The 18,918-nt window shown below is 40.6% G+C and overlaps 2 protein-coding genes across 5 annotated transcripts in view; one reads left to right on the forward strand and one right to left on the reverse strand.

The window, feature by feature from the left end:
• Positions 1-583: 583 nt before the first annotated feature.
• On the reverse strand, positions 584-12,875 carry TRMT6 (tRNA methyltransferase 6 non-catalytic subunit). 2 transcript variants are annotated; one of them, XM_060031214.2, is made up of 11 exons: positions 12,627-12,875; positions 9,960-10,087; positions 8,400-8,509; positions 7,757-7,848; positions 7,543-7,626; positions 7,153-7,277; positions 6,028-6,386; positions 5,549-5,634; positions 4,805-4,907; positions 4,616-4,702; positions 584-3,687 (listed from the first exon to the last, which is right to left on the reverse strand). In XM_060031214.2, exons 1-11 carry the CDS (start codon positions 12,752-12,754, stop codon positions 3,478-3,480), a joined length of 1,512 nt encoding a protein of 503 aa, XP_059887197.1. In that variant the 5' UTR covers positions 12,755-12,875; the 3' UTR covers positions 584-3,477. The 2 variants fall into 2 exon arrangements, with proteins under 2 accessions (XP_059887197.1, XP_059887198.1); XM_060031215.1 differs by lacking the exons at positions 8,400-8,509; positions 9,960-10,087 and having other exon boundaries at positions 12,627-12,748.
• Positions 12,876-13,079: 204 nt separating this feature from the next.
• MCM8 (minichromosome maintenance 8 homologous recombination repair factor) overlaps positions 13,080-18,918 on the forward strand; it is a 41,226-nt gene continuing 35,387 nt past the window's right edge. For 2 of the 3 annotated variants that reach the window (XM_060032883.1, XM_060032885.1), the window contains exons 1-3: positions 13,080-13,363; positions 16,354-16,557; positions 16,844-16,927. In XM_060032883.1, the coding sequence (XP_059888866.1) occupies positions 16,413-16,557; positions 16,844-16,927 (229 nt within the window). In that variant the 5' untranslated portion in view covers positions 13,080-13,363; positions 16,354-16,412. The remainder of the gene's footprint in view (positions 13,364-16,353; positions 16,558-16,843; positions 16,928-18,918) is intronic. The other variant, XM_060032884.1, reaches the window with a different exon arrangement.

Here is an 18,918-nt window from a genome sequence, read left to right on the forward strand (position 1 = left end):
AATGGCTGAAAAGTTCCCTAACTTGGAGGAAAAAAAAAACAGACATCCAGATAAAGGAAACTCAAAGAGTACCAAATTAGATGAACCTATACTGACACACATTACGATTAAATTGTCAAAAGTTAAAGGCAAGGAGAGAGACTTAAAAGCAACAAGAGAAAAGCAACTTGTTACGTACAAGAGAACCCCCATAAGACTACAAGTAGATTTTTCAGCAGAAACTTTACAGGCCAGAAACAAGTGGGATGATATATTCAAAAAAACTGAAAGAAAAAACTGCCAACCAAGAATACTATATGCAGCAAAGTTGTCCTTCAGAATTGAAGGATAGAATTTTCCAAACAAACAAAAGCTGAAGTTTATCACCACTAGATCAGCCCTACAAGAAATGCTAAAGGGAGTTTTTCAAGCTGAAATGAAAGCTACTAATAAGCTATTTAGTAACATGAGAACATATGAAAGTATAAAATTCACTTACAAAGGTAAAATATAGAGTTAAATTCAGAATATGCTAATATTGTAATAGTGGTGGGTAAGTCACTTATAAAGACAAAAGTATTAAAATATAACTACAATAATTTATTAATGGACACACAACATGAAAAAAACAAAACATCAAAAATACAAAATGTAGGAGGAGTGTAAAAGCGTAGACTTTTTGTATGTGAATATATATCTAAAGAAAATGAAATCAGTATCTTGAAGAGATATTTGCACTCCCACGTTCATTGCAGCATTATTCACAATAGACAAGATATGGAAACAACCTAAGTGTCCACCAACAGATGAATGGATAAAGATGTGGTATATATATACAATGGAATATTATTCAGCCACAAGAAAGAGGGAAATCCTGACACTTGTGACAACATGGATAGACTCTGAGGGCATGATGCTAAGTGAAATAAGCCAAATACTGTATGATGTCACTTATATGTGGAATCTAAAAAAATCAAACTCATAGAAACAAAGTAAAATGGTGACTGCCAGGGGCTGGGCGGTGGGGGAAATGGGGAGATACTGGTCACAAGGCACAAACTTTCAGTTATAAGATGAATACATTCTGGCGATTTAAGAATGTATACATTCTGGCGATTTAATGTAGAGCATAGTGACTATAATTAACCATAATTATATACTGGAAAGTTGCTAAGAGAGTACATTTTTAATGTTCTCGCCCCCAGCCCAAATGGTATGTCACAGGTGGAGGTGTTAGCTAATTCTGCAATACAAAACTGCATCAAATCAACACTGAACACCTTAAATTTACACAATGTTATTATGTCAATTACAACTCAATAAAACGTCATACAATTTTAATGTACCTTTATGCTAAAAAATCTTCTAACTGGCACCACTGTATATTTCCAAGTATCCTAATCCAATGGAGAAGTAAGATGGAAATTACACAATGATTTTGTCTTTACTTTTTGATGGCCACTCATTAAAGTGCTATTTCACATAGCTCTCCTGGTGACTGGATGTCTAGTAGTCATAGAATTACCCACTCATGTGCTCCAAAGGTGGATGTCCACTTTATAAACAAGACACTCTTGATATGTGTGTATACACAGAAGTGTTTCTCAAGGAGTGGGTTCCGGCCCAGCAGCACTAGTGTCACCTGGAAACTTAGAAATGCAAATTTCCCACCCCATTGCAGACTTAATACTTAGAAACTCGGTGGAGCCCAGCAATCAGTGTTTTAATAAGCCCCCCAGGGGATTCTGGTGCACACTAAATTTTCAAACCACTGAATTAAATCATCAGTACTCAAAGATGAAGTAAATTACATGAATGAGAAAACATTAACAAGTAAAGGTTAACTTTAAGTTAACCTGGTGCAAAAGTCCACAAGTCAACTCCAGGGGCAGCTATATGGGCGCACAGGTCCTTGGCAGTGCAGACCCCCACACTGAATGGAATGAGATGGGACTTGAAAACTGGTTGAGTTTCAAGTAGGAGATGGTTCTAACAACAGTGACCAGTGGAGACCAGCCACTACTGAATCTAGTCTGTGCATATATTGTGTTCTCTTCGACCAAACTTGACTGGTTGCATGTGAGTGACAACTGTTTGCAAGCACATGTTCAGTGACATGCCAATCCAGGCATGTTTTCTTACAAAGACCATGTGTCACAATCAGCTGAAAGCCAATGAATGCGGCATCACTGACAGCATCATTCATGTAAGTCAGATGGATCACAGTAGGAAATGCTTTTATTCTTTAAAAGCAATTGTTTTAAGAAAAAGGAATCAGAACTGTAGTTGTTGGTAACCACACTGGCCATTTTTAGAATAGTACATGCTATTAGGAAAAAGCAATTTTTTTTTTCTGAGATGCCCCTTGCTGGATGATTGCATCTATTCTATAACGACATGAACAATACACACGATGAGCATGTTTAGTGAGCAAGACTCAGACTCTCAATGGGCAAGAGCTGTGGCTTCCTCTAAACACTTTTCTTGGCTGCAGATGACCAAATAATTTAATTACACTTTTTCAGAGCTTAGAAAGGCTAACCACCTAGTCATGCCAGAGCTCAACAAACCAGCATTAATAATCACCAAAAAAAGGCACTTTAAAATACATTTGACAAGGAGTGACACTAATGCAATGAGGACTGGTCTAAGCCCTGCACTAAACTTTGTTAAAGTTCATATGGACAGTGTGTTCTCTCTGTCTCCATGTGGATGTGTGTGCACATATAAATATATGTATGTATGCGCATATACCAATATCCATATACATGTATCTATCTATCTCCGTAAGTCTCTGGGGAGGGAAAAAACCATTTCTGTTTCATTTAATAGTACACAAAAATTCTAGTCACTTTATTTGGAACAAAGAATGAGAGGATTGGCAAATTAATTCAAAAAAGTACCCTACAACACCTTTCTACTGACAAAAACAGCAGTAAAATAAATACTCAGATCTTTTCTAGGTCATCAACTATTAAGATAATAAAATATAAAATTATTAAAAGTTTATTCCACTGGAGGGAAAAGGGTGGACATTTTTGGTACTGTAAGTCTCACACACATTCATATTGCTTAGGTTGAAGAGAACATAATGAACAGAGGAAATTTCTTCCACAAATTCCTTCGTTTCAGTACCCAAGTTTCACTGATGGTGTGTTATTCCACTTGGCTTAACATATAAACAAAGTTTTGTATAAATATATTTCTTTGATCTCTAAATTCTAAAGATATTTGCGCAGAGCACTAAAAGTACTTAGAGGATTTTTGTGAAATAAACACAACTGGCCATATACCAGTTTACTGCTTACCCCAGGCTTGGGTATTCTGGCTCGAGGTTTTGACAGACAGAACCAATCTGTGTCAGAGGTGGACAAAAGGCTTACTTGTCCTTCCCACGAACAGGGGTATAGACATGTTCTCATTCTTAGGATATGAAAACACAATTAGTAATGGCATTTAAAGTTTACTTACTAACTGCATAATGTCTGAGAACAAAAATCAAAGCAATTTTTGAAAGGTTGAGTCAGACTCTGGGCACTTCCGTTTTTTAGCTGCTGGCTCTTCAGTCTTGTGTGATTCTAAAGTGCTGGTGCTAGATTTGAGACTGGGGTCTGCTTTAAGGTTGTCCATGGCAACAGTGAAGCCTGAGAGAAGGTACCCCCCACCTCCGCTCATCAGTAGTTTGGGATGACTTCGATCTGGCAAAACCTAATCAAGACAGAAAGACAGACATTCATGTTTTCCTAAGCAGATAAAGCCACGTTAACAATACACATGCCAGAAATGAGAATTTAAACGACACAGATTCGCCTGAAGAGAGACCAATTTAATCAGACCAAGTCCTAAGGAGGTCCATCTTTCACATGACAGTGCAGATAAAAGCGTAGAAATTGGTTTAAGTGATTTTCTTTTGAAATATAAAACTGAAACCATTTCTCTTATACCTGAAGCAAGTTTCTGGTGGTGAAAGGGCAACTGGTTTGTGTAGTGCTCTGGGCCTGGTCTTTCACCCTCCTTTAATGGGCAATTTTTGCTCTGCGGTTCCTCGTCATCCTGGCTGAGACTTTCTCAGAGCAGCACTGCATGCTCTTCCTCCCCTCCTTCCTCCCACTTGTCACAGGCATCAGACCGGTATCATGGTCTGACAGCTCTCCCTGCCTAATCTTGTTCCCTCTTGTCTTATCTTTCACAGGCATTTCTCTTACACTTTTAATTCTATCTTCGCATATACATTCCAGAGGACCTGAACTGACACAGAGCCCACCAGGAACTCTCGAACACTTGCTGCAAAGACATGCCAGCAGAAAGGAAAGGGTCACTTTCTTGTTAGCCTAGGGATTTTGCTATTATCAGTTATTCCCTCTACAGTGATCTCAAGGCCTTGGGGAAACACGAACCATAGTCGTTTGCATTTTAAATGTCTCTGGACTCGGGTATCTGAGTAATAGACCATGACGTGAAAAAAGAAAAAAGGGTCCGGAAAGGTCAGGGCACTTTCTCTGAGTTATAGACGTGAGACTCCACCATATCTATAGATAGAAACAGGGAGATCCCTATTTAACAGCTTCTGGTACTACTGTGCAGAGCCAGCGACACAGGAGAGCAGCTCCCAGGGACTGGTTGTGAGAACACATACCTGGTAATTTCTGAGCCAGGTTTCAGACAGCCTGAGATTGATGACCCCTCCTCTTTCCCGCAGTTTTGTGTAGCATTCCAACAGAGGCTAAAGGCATAAACAGAGTTCTGTTAATAATTATTTTGAGGGTGCAATTTGAGAATCAACATTCAGATGCAAGAATTCCTGTCCACTCTGTTTCAGTATTACCTCTTTATATTGACAGTACACCACGAATGGCCTTGAAGGAGCCACAAAGTCCAGCAAAGGCAGCAGCAGTGGAGTGGGATGGAAACGACTAGCTACAATTAAACTGCAAGGAAAATGTTAGACAAATTATTTCTCTATGTCCCCAAAGCAGAGCATAGGTTTTAAAATATCACGTATTTATTTGCATGACTCACACAAGGAAGCACTTTAAATACAACATTCTAGAGATTCCAACAATAAAATCACGAGCTATTACTTTCTAGGAAACACAAACTGGATTATAAACTCTCATGGTGACTGGCAACTCTATGCGGCCAACTTAGAGTTGGCAACTCTAATGACAGTCTTGATTTAAAAAAAAAAAATCTGGAAGAAAATCCAACATTGTAATACTGGCTTTGCAAATACCTGAATCTGCCTTTCCTGTCAGGTTTTCCTTAGCCCATGCCCTTAGTCAGTAACACATCAACTGGAATGCCCTCCAACCTGCACCTAGTGGGACTACACAGCCCAACTTGATGTGACATCATTGGAGAAATTTCAATTTCTTCTAAAACTCTGAAACCAGCATAATCAATTTCTCATCTCTGCCAGATGCAGCTTCCTTTCTTTAAAAACCCAAGACAGAATCATCATGTTTGCCCTCACTACAACCAAAATAGACAAGCAGACAGAGAATGCTAATCTGCTTGAAGCAGAGCCCACGAGCACCAAGATGTCTCCCATGTTCTTTCAGCAACACACCCGTCTGCGTTTCTTTCACTCAGCAGAGCAGCAGCCTCTAAATGTCTTTTCTTCTGCTCTTCTTGTCTCCTCTGCTTTTCCTGAATCTTCAAGAAGAAAAATAAGATACCAACATACTGAGGTCATTCAGTCGGGTTTATGGAAACACTGGTCTGTCAAAACATTTTAACAATATTTATCAACTTGGACTAAGGCAACAGAAGAAGATCATTTATAAGGAAGCTAAAAACACATAAGAGAGCCCTTTGGTTATAAAACCACCATGCAGCCACCTATACAATGCTTCTGTATCCTAAAGCTCCATCCCAAAGATTAAATCACACATGTGTACACTCACACACAGTTTTTATCTGTCTGTTTTGATATTTGTTATCTTGGGAGCTGATGCTCCAAAGCCAAATCAAATCTCAGGGCTTACATGAAGTTAAATGAAGCCTGAGGAAGATACTGAGGGTAGTGGGAACTCTTAACATTCTTACATAATCCTTTTTGCTTCCTCTCTCTTTAGGCTCCTTATAGTCTGGATCTTGAGAGACAATTTCCATTGTTTCTTGTTCTTCTGGGTGATTGCTCTCTGGGGCTTCTGGCATGCTGTCTTCGTTCTCTTGTTCTGAAGTCTGTTTTTCCTCCAGTGTGCCATTACTTTCTTCAACCGAAGCACTGTCTTTTGGCTCTGAAGATAACATCTCAGCAGAAAATGTTCCATTTAAAAGACTGTCCACTTGGTTGAGGGGGAATTCATAAAGACCACTGAGGAAAGATTTTGGAAATCCAAAACATGCTGTTGCTGCCCGAACAGGTCCACCTCCAGGGTACAGCTGAATAATGGAGCCAAAACCTGAACAGACAAAAGAAACAAATATCTGCTCAATGGAGGTGGCTCTAGACTATGCAACCCTCGGGGTACTACACAGTAAGGAGACTGAAGGTCTCTCTGCTTTACGCTGTTCAGAGGTTGAAGGTGATGCAGCTCCTCTGGGGTCCATCTGGAGTCCATGCATATTCCCAATGGGGGTAACAGAATTCCAAACAGGTACACAGGAAGTCTTAAAGAAGTGTACCCCCCTTGACACTACAGTAAAACCCTGTGATCATACAAATTTTGTATGTCACATGATTGGTGATTGGTTCTCAGCATCCCCCAAGTCCAATCTTTAAACAGGACAGTTAGAAGTTCTTATCTTCAACAGGGTCATAAAAAGGGCAGACAAATCAGGCTGTGTTGTACTCTTCTAGTACAGAATACATCCCTAGTATTCTTCCCACCCTATACTCTCAATTCAGGCCAATAAAATGAGCACCAACTATCCAAGAGTTTAACTGAAATCATGGTCCTGGAGGTCCTAGCCAGTCACAGGCTTCAGAACCATCCCCACTGACACAGAAGCTGGAAAGGACACTGTGTCGGGAGTGCCAGCACAGCTCAGGCTGGGAGATGTGGGCTATGGAGAAAGGTCCCAGAGACTGGAGCTGTGCAGGCACACCCAAGTCATTTCATTCGCTTCCAGTAACTCAAACTCACTTTCCATGAGTTTTGAGTTTTTTAGACCCCTCGACTCAAATCATGGTAGGGTTTTAATGAACTTGAAAACGTTAAATCTTACCTCCCATTCGTTCCATCATTGCACCCAGCACCAAGCCTGCACATGTTTCCATCACAATCATTTTATTGCCAGCACGGATATTTCCCAACGTCAGCATCTGGGCTAGCGTATCGTATCTCATGTGGCTAAGGAAAAAAAATGATTCATTCATTTATAGCTAAGCAAAGTCTGCTATTTTGATCATAATTTTTCAAGTTTTGTTTGTTTCATAAAAATGATGTTGATAAGATTATCGATTGCTTTGGAGGCAATAGTAAAAAAGGACTTACAATTTATGAAGTAGGAGGACACTTTATGCAGATGAGCAAGATTTTCATTTTACTTAAAATCATGACTTTCTTAAAGATATACTTTCCCCCAATTATACTTTTGAAAGGAAACAAAGCGTACTTAATTTTTCCAGGTTCTCTTGCATAATACATAACTGAAAGAATGCGGGTGGATGGCTTCACAACAGTAATCATGGCTTCATATCTGGGGGAAGGAAAAGCAGAACATCAATTTTAAAAAGCTAGTTTAAAAATATTTTATTTTTAATAATATATTTTATAAATCTATAAAAAGATTTTATATTTTCATCCTTTTAAAAACAAAAATTACTTACTTCTTTTTCTTCTTTTTTATATATTTATCTTGAGCAAATTCTGTCTTGTCTCGGAATGTTGTACTATTTTCAATTAATTGCTGAACTATTTCCTATAAGAAAAGGAGCAAGCAGATTTCCTGAAACTTTATTTTCACAGCACAGATAACTTCAAAGGTTTCTTACCCCGGAATGTATCCAAATGTCTGATTCTCCAGGCCCTTTTCCACAGAAGTCCAAATGGGTGAACTTTGTATTTTTATACTCTATCTAGAATTTGTATTAAAATGTAAGTACTTTAAACTCCATTTAAATCAAAGTAAAAGAACAGACATATACAATAAAAGAAGAAAAGAAGTAAAGAAAACTGTCAGTCCTGAAGACACTGGCTGAAAACATTACTGAAAATGAACAAACTTAAGCTCTGAGATGAACTAAGTTATCAAATTCCCTTTTGCTAACACTATTAGTAATGCTATTCACTTACATTCCTGCCTATAAGAAACAAAATCTTTGATATACTGAATTGCATATACACTTCAAGCTATTTTTAACAGAAGTGTACAGTATTTTTACATTTTACCTTAGGAGAAGTCTGCTTTAAAATGCAAGCAATTTCCTAAATACCAAATGAAAACAAAACAAAAAATCCTTTGAATTTTACCTCGCCTTTAATGCCTTTGTCCTTTAAAGCTTTTATGTCATCTTGAGTAAGTTTCTGAGATTTCCCATCATCAATTATATTTCGATTATCAGTGCCCGCTTCTTTGGTCTCTAAGGAAGAAAATTGCTCTATGACATGTATGATCTGAAATTATTTAAAAATCTTTCCTATTCTAAGTTCGTATCCACATCCAGCCCATCAGCCACTTAAATCTGGCCTTCCAGTTCCACTGCCCCCACCCCAATCCACTATCCTTTCTTGTCACGACTACTCCAAGCCACTCACTCATATTCTTGTTCCCACTCTTGTCCCCTTACAATCTACGTGACACCAAAGTTCTCTTTTTAAAATGCAAATTGGCTCATCTATTCCAACGCACAAAACCACAGTGGCTTCCAGTAGCAATTCAAAGACGACCCGCATGGTTGTTATATGACCTGGCCCCTGGCTACCTTTCCAGGGCTCATTTCTCAACCCCTGTACTCAGCCACATTGCCCTTCTTTCTGTTCCTTAGACACACAGCAGCATGGTCTCAATGCAGGGCTTTGGCACTTGCTGCTCCCTCTGTCTGGAATGCTCTGTGACACCTCCAAGTGGGTGGATCCTTTCCATCACTCAGGGCTGAGCTCACCATCTCAGCCAAGTTTCACATTTCAATCAGCCTTCAGTACACCTCCCTACTCTACCATCTGCACAGCACATATCACCATCTGAAATTATGCTGTTTGCTTATTTTTAGTGTTCCCCACTGCTAAATAAATTTTATGGGATAGTCTATCTAAGGAACTGCTGAAATTGCACTGCTTAATCATGTCTAGAACATATCTGGTGCTTAATAAAAACATGAAGGTTGATTTAAAAGTATTTAATAAACTGGTTTGAACCAGAACTTCAATAGTGTTTTACTTATTTAATTTTAATAATTAAGTATTTTCATTTTATTAATATCTAAGCACATTTATTTTGATAAAAATTTAAGTATTTAATTTTAATAACAATAATACTAAAATTATAGGGTCGTTACTCTAACAGGCAAGGCACTGTTAAGAACTTCTCTGAGAGAAGACAACTACAGCTTGGGCATTAAATGTGTTTATGGCCCTATTTTACTGATGAGAATATAAAACTTAGAGAAACCAAATAACTAGGTCAAGGTTATAAAGTAAGTCATGAAGCTGGAACTTAAACCTAGTCAGTTGAATTCAAAGCCAGACCTATTATCCTTACCCTATATGCTAACTACCTCAAGAGCTGGTAACTTCTAGACACCAACAGGGCTCCACACCCACTCTTACAATGAAGCTGCAAGGATTCATGGCATCAAATACCTGGCCCAAGGTCGAAGAGCTGGTTAATGATGGGCAGGAGTCAGAACCCAGGTATCTCAAAGCCAAAGGCAGACCCTAATGCATTCCACCAAGCTACAGTTCTTAGATTATGAGTTTAGATTTCTTTGGGGACAGCCTGGGCTAGCATTCTAGAATTAATTCGAGTTGACAGGTTTCTGAGTAGCCAGCTCAAGAGCAACTATTTCATACATCCTAAGTAGTACAGTGCACCTGAAGTAGGCTCTTCCTTCTTCTTCTTAGGCTGAAGACTTCCTCCACTGGTCACTTCAAATGTGGTTCCATAACTATGGCCAATGACGTTATCCAGATAGAACCACTGTTTTTCAAAAGTTACTTTTCTGGGGAAGAAATGCAATCAATTAGCTGAATCTCATTTGTATTCAGTATAGGAAAGATTTATTCAATCTAGGTTATTTCATAATCAGTCTCCCTAAAGGATGATTAGCAGCATTATCTCTGACCATGAACCGACAAATGAACTAGAGAGGGTTGGGTTGGGGTCAGAAACACAAAACACTGCACAAAATTAATAAAGAAGCCACAAAAACACTGAATTTGGAATGAGAAACAAGGACAGAAGACATTCCTCCTCTGAGGCATTGGTCTGGCTCCAATTTGCACTGTCTGACAGGATGTCCAAACTCGCAGACTTTGGATTTCCTGAGTAGCAAGACTGCCATGCCACTGAGACACACACTGTGACGCCTCTTGTAACTTACACAAGAAAATCTCAAAACTGAACAATCATTGAGATGACAGGGATTTAACAAATTCCCTGGCCTAACTGGCCATTTTCTTTGAAAATCATCCAGTAAAAGCAAATGATATTTACATAACATTATTGACAATCTACACATTTGTAAACAGTGCCTAACACTGATGAGGCTCTACTGAGGCCCAGGCAATCTTAGCTTTTCCCATTACCCAGATTTTTATCTTCTTAACAATGTAAAAGGGAAATCCCACAAAAACAAAAAACTTTCCTTTCAAAAGACAAAAACTAACACCCACTGAGTGTCGATCAGGGGTTAGGTAGTATGTGCCAGGTGTTTCATACTTCTTGATTTAATTCTCAATTAAGTAATCCTGGGACACAGCTCTTTCCAGGTGAGCAAACTTGAGACTGAGGGAAAAGTGTCTTGCCCAAGATTCAGTTACACAGTAGGAATTGGGATTCAAATCCAAGTCTGCCTGACTTAAAAGCCTGGTTCTTTCCACTGCACCACACGGTCTATCCAGCAAAGAACAAATGGATCTCAGGAAGCCCTGCTTAGCTTCAGGACATGGCGCGTATCAACAGAACTCTGAATTCTGAAAGATGTACACTGGTTAATTTTCTTTATGCCCCATCCTACACCTTCTCTTTCTTTCTCTGTGCCCCAAGAGGCCAACCATGACAGAATGCACACACCACATCACACAGGCTCCCTTGCTGAAGGCTTCCCACAATTCTAGACCCTTGGATGCATCACCAGTCTCTACTGGTTCTCTAAACCTTGTCACATCTCTGTATGTGTATGTGTCACATCTTCATTAAGTCTCCTTACTTGAACCACCTGAGTGAATTTCTCCAAGATCCTAAGTATCCAGACAGGGCCAATTCTTGCTCGTTGCTGGGTCCTCAGTGATTAACACATAACAGACACTCTAAATATATGCTGACATGAATCTCCTCAGAGAAGATGAAACTCAGCTCAGCCCAGATGTGTACCCTCCCCCACCTCATCCTTTGAGTAGCCCAGTGCTAGCAAAACACTGTGTCTGAGCTGGGTTGGGTTTACCCCCTGGCAGCTGGCCTGATATGCAAAGAAGGGCGTGTCATTCAAACTGACTGGCCTGACAAGAGGTCACTGCCCTAGTCAGGAAAGTGGGACCCAGTCAGAAGGATATGGAGCCACACCTTCCTTGGGGAAGAGGGGGATGTGCAGAGTCTGCTCACAGAGGCAGGACTGCTTCTGCCTAACCAGATGAGTGCAGCCCCCAGGAAAGAGTGAAGGGAGATTCTGGCCTGCGATGTAGCTGAACTCAAAGGGTCATTTTCTAAACAAAATGGAAACTAATGCTATGGCTTCTGCCAAGAAAACTGATGAAAAGTGTTTCAAAATAAATGTCTAAAGAATACTTTTTAGAAATAAAGATGTTACTGTCTGTCTCCTTGGGAATGAAAAGCTCTTATCTAAAACAGCACATTTGTAAGAAGCAAACTCAAACAACCACATCTCACGATCAAGCAACTTAAAAGGACAATAGTAGAAAGAAAAACCAAAGGTTCATCTGCACATGGAATCATTCATCGAACGTATAACCCTAAGGACTTCGCTGCACTGCTATACTTAAATTAAAAAGCTTAAATAATTAGTATTAGCACTTTACACATTTCTAATCAGAAATTCTGAAGAGAAAAGAGCACTGGTTTCAAGAATACAAAATAAAGTTGTGATGAGGGGGGCTCTGGGAGGCAAGAATGAGACTAGAGGGTGAAGGGTGGTTTCTGTGAGAAGACAGGAGAGAAGAACTCAAAACCTGGGGAAAGAACCACAGGACAGGGGGTGGGGTGGGGGCCTGGAGAGAGGGGCGGAGCACCTGAGGGCCAAGAATGGGAAAAGGACCCTGGAAAAAGTGAGATGCTTAAGATGGAGGGCCAGTGTGAGATCACGGAGGGGAGTTCTGTAGGAAGACAGAAGGAGTGAGGGAGATCTCGAGGGCCAAGGATGGGATCCTGGGGGCAAAGGCCTCTGTGGGAAGATCCCAGAGGAGATAACGAGGGACAGGATTGGGAATCCAGAATGGATTGGGAATCCAATAATGGTACCCTGGAGGGAGAGGGTGTCTAGAAGATGGGGGCGGAGAACCCCTAAGGCCAGCGACCCGACTTACTTTCTCCGCTGGACTTGCACTGCTTTAAACACGTCTTCCCGTTTCAGCACCACGAAGTCGCCGTCGCGGATGCGGTGGTCCCCGGGATGCGGTGGCCGTGGGCCCGGTTGCTCCTCAGAGCCCTCCATAACGCTCAGCCGGTCTCCGAGCTCCGCAGCGTCTCTCCAGTTCCCCGCGCTCTGCCCCTGGCCCTGGGCCGTAGCCGCTGGCAGCCTCACCTCCCACAAACCAAGACGACTCAAAGCCCTCTGACCGGCACCGCCCCCACGTGCTGCGCGCCGCTTCCGCTTTCCGATAAGAACCTCAGGACAGCTTCCGGGAGCCTCAGGGCTTCCGTCAGGCCGATCTCTTTGATTGGCTGCCCTCCGTCACGCCCCTCCGGTCCCGCCGCTGCTTCGGGCGGAAGTTGCGTCACAGAAGCGCCAAAAAAGAACTTGGAAAACTGGGATTTGGTTAGCCGTGCTGTTGTGGCGCCGTGCTCTAGACATTTTCCGGCTCCGCTGTGCGGCCTCGGTGGAGAAGCTGAGGTCCCCAAGCCGCTGCTACAGACGAGCTTCGATCCTGCGCGGGGACGTCAGGAGAGCTGAGGGTGAAGAGTCTGCGGGGCTTGGGCAGGGACACCTGTGGAGCTCGGACCGCGGAGTCTCCTCTCCGCCCCGTCGTGCTTCCCCCCGAGAGGAAGGGAGAACCAGTCCAGCCATGAACTAAGAGAGTTTTGGGACCTCCATCTTTTGCAAGTAAGAACTTAGTCTTGAGGAGACGTAAATGAAGTGAGGTATTTAACCAAGCATAGAAGCCCGACGGGTGGCGTTTACCCATTCTCCAGTCCTACCTCTTGCATTTATGTTGGAATTTTTACTAGTTGTTCTCACCATATTACCTCGTTTGAAAAAGGTACGGCACGTAGCATTGTCGAAGGAGCACTTCAGGTTGGGAATGTGGAGATGAAGTTTGAGCTCAGTACTGTCAACAGACAAATTTGATCTTGATCAGTTCACTTAATTTCTCTGGTCTTCAGTTTCTTAACGTATGGTGTGGTCTAGATGATTACCAAAGCCCTGTTAGTGCCCATAACATGAACTTGTTATTAACTTATTTACTAATTTAAATCGCTTTAAATAAAGATGCGGATACGCTGTCTTGTAATGAATTGCACTACAGTCTATGGATATGTTCTTATTTATTTTTATTCTTAGGATATGAACTATTTTCTTTTATTGAGGTATAGTTGATTTATAATGTTATGTTAGTTACAGATGTACAACATAGTGATTCAATTTTTATAGGTTATACTTCATTTAAATTTTTTTTGGGGGGGGCTGTGTTGGGTCTTAGTTGCGGTGCGACAGCTCTTCGTTGTGGTGCGCAGGCTTCTCTCTAGTTGTGGCGTGCGTGTTTTCTCTTCTTTTCAGTTGGTGGCGCGCGGGTTCCAGAGCGTGTGGGCTGTGTAGTTCGTGGCATGCAGGCTCTCTAGTTGAGGTGTGTGAGCTCAGTAGTTGTGGCGTGGGGGCTTAGTTGCCCTGCGCCATGTGGAATCTTAGTTCCCTGACCAGGGATCGAACCCGCGTCCCCTGCCTTGGAAGGCAGATTCTTTACCACTGGGCCACCAGGGAAGTCCCTATTTTTAATTTCTTGAGGAAGCTCCACACTGTTTTCCATACTGGCTACACCAATTTACATTCCCACCAACAGTGTACTAGGGTTCCCTTTTCTCCACATCCTCCCCTACATTTATTATTTGTTGTGTTTTTGACGATAGCCATTATGACAGGTGTGAGGTGATATCTCAGTGTGGTTTTGATTTGCATTTCTCTGATGATTAACGATGTTGAGCATCTTTTCATGTGCCTCTTGGCCATCTCTAAGTCTTCTTTGGAAAAATGCCTGTTCAAGTCCTCTGTTCAGTTTTTGGATATTGAGTTGTACGAGTAAACTATTTTCTTCAGCAGACTTTATTTTTTAGAATAGTTGTAGGTTTACAAGTATTGTTGTAAAAATTGCACAGAAAGTACAGAGTTCCCATATAGGTCCTCTTCCCTTCCCCCACCCCCATTTCCCCCATTATTAGCATATTGCATTAGTGTGATACATTTGTTGCAATTGATGGACCCAAATAGATACATTGTTATTAAAATCCATAGTTACATTAGGATTCACTCTTTTTGTTGTATAATTTCATGGGATTTGACAGATGCATGATTTCAATATCATACAGTATGGTTTCACTGCCCTGTGCTCTACTTATATGAATTATTTTAAAACCCATTTAAAAACTTTTTTAGGCTGTGTTGGGTCTTCGTTGCAGTGTGCAGGCATTCTCTAGTTGCAGCGACCGTTGTGGTGGGCAGGCTTCTCATTGCGGTGGCTTCTCTTGTAGAGTACAGGCTCTAGGTGCGTGGGCTTCACTACTTGTGGCGCATGGGCTCAGTAGTTGTGGCTTACAGGCTCCAGAGCGCAGGCTCAGTAGTTGTGGCACACAGGCTTAGTTGCTCCACAGCAGGTGGGATCTTCCTGGACCAGGGCTTGAACTCGTGTCCCCTGCATTGGCAGGTGGACTCTCAACCACTGCGCTACCAGGGAAGCCCCTTAAAACCCATTTTAAAAGATCACATATATATTGATTTATTGCTTTTCAACCAGGAACTATTTTTATGGATTTGAGTTTAATAAAAATGAGTCTTGGGAATTCCCTGGTGGTCCAGTGGTTAGGACTCAGCGTTTTCACTGCTGTGGGCCCGGGTTCGATCCCTGATCAGGGAACTAAGATCCTGCAAGCTGCACGGTGTGGCAAAAAATAAAATAATTTTTTTTTAAATGAGTATCTCACCATGTACAAAGTAGAAAAAAGCAGGAAGGGATAATTAGCCCCAAAAATGATATTAACAAATATGGATATGCTTTCAGAAAAACTTTATTGCATTTTAACAAATTTATCTAAAAATTGCAAATAACCCATCTATCAGTATTGGCCTAGAAATGATCTTGCTTTCATTGTCGTTTTAACACAGTCATTCTAAATCTGGAAAATTAACTTCTTTTCCGTTTTGGCCCCTACAGGACAAGAAAGGTTGAAACATGTATGTACCCATCCCACTCCTGTGCTTCCCCAGAAAGATCTGTCTTAGATACCTATGTAGGAATATCCAGGGAGTTCCCTGGTGGTCTAGTTGTTAGGATTTGGTCCTTTCACTGCCGTGGCCTGCGTCGGGAAACTGAAATCCCACAAGCCATGCAGTGTGGCCAAAATAAAAAAAATAAATTAATTTAAAAAAAAGGATATCCATGTATCCCTGATAAAAGTGGATATGGCACAGCTGGATTGTCTATATATAAGGAGCTATGATGATATATTCCTAATGTCACAGGTCAGGATAATGTTCAGACAGTGCTGCCCTGTAATAAGTCTCACCACACTACAGAGGTATCTTAGAGTTAATTACCTGTTTTATTTTCATTTCTATTGTGAGAGTTCCATGGAAACAGGTATGGTACCTTTTCTTATACCTTTTCTTATTTTTATCCCATGACAAATCCCATGACAAAAATAAGAAAAGGCATAAGCACTCAGTATACTTGGTTAAACATCTGTGGTAGGCCTTAAAAGGAGATGAGGATTAGAAGAATTACTGCAGAGTGTTTGGGGTTTGTACCATGCTGTGCAACATTGCTGGTCTCAAACTAGAATATATATTAATTTTTCTTATTTTCTATGTTAATACATTTTTAGGAGCACTGTTTCTCCTACAGTTTTGATGAGGACTTCCTAATCTCTATCTTTTAAAAGACATGAATGGAGAGTACAGAGGCAGAGGATTTGGACGGGGAAGATTTCAAAGCTGGAAAAGAGGAAGAGGTGGTGGGAGCTTCTTAGGAAAATGGAGAGAACTAAAGCACAGACCTGACCTGAATAAAGCCACAGGAAAACATCCTGGTAGGGGAGGCCAACGGTAGTGCAATATTTTTTTCCTTCGTGAAGGAATCTGTTCGTGCCTGTCATGAAGAGCAGTTTAACTCAAATTTGTCTGTCTTTTATTTGACATTACCCTTAAGGTAATATTTGGATGTTAATATCCAAAATTCTTACTGAAATCTGTAACTTAGATATTCTGTTAATAACATGTCAGGGTCTCATTGTTATAAGGAGAAGCAAATAGGAAAAAAAAAATGTTCTGCTTCTATTAACCTAGTATTCTGTTTTTGTGGTTTTGTTTTTTCAGAACAAACCCCACAGTCTTTGCTACTACAATCAACGTTGGATCAATTCATACCATATAAAGGCTGGAAGCTTTATTTGTCAGAAGGTAGAGTTAAAAGTGCAAAAAGTACCATAAGTCTTATTTTCTTTAACATTTTTTGGATGCTACATCTCATATTACTGCTCATTTGGCTTATATATATATATATATATATATATATATATATATATATATATATATATATATATATATCTCCCCTCTTCTTTAATCTTAGTTCACTCAAACAATTGAATTATGTTTATGTTTCAAGAGCATAATTTTTTATTTTTCTATAAGTCAGAAAAACAAACCACACGAGGTATTTCAGAAAGAGGAGTTAATACAGGGAATTGGGTATACAGATAGAAGACTGAAAGAGCAAAAAGGGAACACTGAGGTAAACTCCCAGATAGTGTTAACTTTGGAAAGCACCACAACCACCCTTTTGCCTAAGGGAACAAAAGATAAGTAGTGCTGAGGTTATCAGAACCTAAGAATTGAAAGGAGGAGCCACAGCATAGCTGTGGCTTTGACCTTTGAGGGGCACCCCACAAAGCTGTGCTTGGACCTCTGAAGGATATCTTTCAGAGCTGTGCTCAGACCACTGAGGCGAATTAAGCAGGTTGCTGCTGGTAATTCTGGCAGGAGAGTGGCATGGTTGGTGCTTAGAGCTGGAGGCCAGAACTTAGCTATCCTCTGTAGCTGGAGAGATGCTGAAAAGAATTGGAAACAAGAATAAATTCCTTCCTTCCTGCCACCTGCCAGTCTCTAAAGTTGCCTCTAATTGTCAGAATCTTACAGGAGTCTGGGAAGTTCCATGTGCAGATCTTGATCAAAGAATCACAAAGCTGAAAATAGACGAATAGGCTTGGAATCAAGAGACAACAGCCAACACAGTTTGTGTAGAAACATAGTTAAGGAATCTCCTTTTTGTAATCCAGAACATCAGTTAACATCATACATCTGTCTGTATGGGTTTGGAGAATCATCTTTCCTGTGCTCTGATAGTATCATATGCTTGTTATGAGATATGGGTTTTGTGTTTATGTATATCTGTGTTTTTTTTACCCACTGGACTGTACTGCTTACGGGCAAGGATCTTGCCCCATACCGGGCACTCAGTATTCATTTTGTGAATGAATGAAGTGCTTTACAAATGTTTGCTGTGTTGAGAGTCTGTTTTTCTCTGGTATATAGAAATGTTATGTTTCATAGTTGATGTATCTTTTGTTGCTTTAGGATACATTAGCCACCAACACCCACAGTATTTCCCTAGCAGTTAGCTCAGAATACTAGAGAATACTAGAAGTGATCTTTGGACTGGTCCTAAAAATGGAGTTCACTAGTTGCCTTTGGCCAGTTGTACTTCCGAACTGCTTCATTGTACTGTTTCTCTGTGGGAGACCAATTCAAAAATGTTATATAACTTTACAATGTGGAAGATAACTTTACAGTTTTGGGACCAGAGCCGAGTGGTAGTCTGCCTCTCCTGATCTCAGGAAGGGATTTGACAAATGGCTATTTGGGCTAGTAGGATTTTCTTTGCAAAGAAATAAGAGTTTAGTTAGTGTGCTAAGCTTTGGCTTTAAAAAAATTTTTTTAAACCTTAACGTATTTATTTATTTTTTAACGTCTTTGTTGGAGTATAGTTGCTTTACAACGTTGTGTTAGTTTCTGCTGTATAACAAACTGAATCAGCTATACGTATACATATATCACCATATCCCCTCCCTCTTGCGTCTCCCTCCCACCCTCCCTATCCCACCCCTCTAGGTGGTCACAGAGCATGGAGCTGATCTCCCTGTGCTATGCGGCTTAAGTTTTCGCTTTATTATGTAAGCTGTTTGAACTAGTAGATCTTACTAGGTGTCACAGCTCAATGTAAAGATTTTCAGATATTGGTGCTTTTAGAGAGAGACACTTCCTATCTGCCTTTCAGATTATGCAGACCTAAACTTGTTTTAGAATCTTATGTTTACATTCTATACCAGTTCTTATCTAAATGTAATCAGAATGTACAGCAATTAGAAGTCATCTACCATGTATATAGTATTTCT

The sequence above is a fragment of the Delphinus delphis genome, chromosome 15, assembly GCF_949987515.2.
Source record: "Delphinus delphis chromosome 15, mDelDel1.2, whole genome shotgun sequence".
Taxonomy (NCBI): domain Eukaryota; kingdom Metazoa; phylum Chordata; class Mammalia; order Artiodactyla; family Delphinidae; genus Delphinus; species Delphinus delphis.

What these genes read in the sequence shown, in the direction of transcription:
- TRMT6 (XM_060031214.2), bottom strand. Translation starts at nt 12,754, where the DNA reads ATGGAGGGCTCTGAGGAGCAACCGGGCCCACGGCCACCGCATCCCGGG. An exon ending in GAAGGAAGAGCCTACTTCAG is followed by an intron (nt 8,510 to 9,959) that starts GTGCACTGTACT and finishes TTTCTTCCTTAG; the next exon opens with AGACCAAAGAAGCGGGCACT. An exon ending in AATGATGGAACGAATGGGAG is followed by an intron (nt 6,387 to 7,152) that starts GTAAGATTTAAC and finishes TTGTCTGTTCAG; the next exon opens with GTTTTGGCTCCATTATTCAG.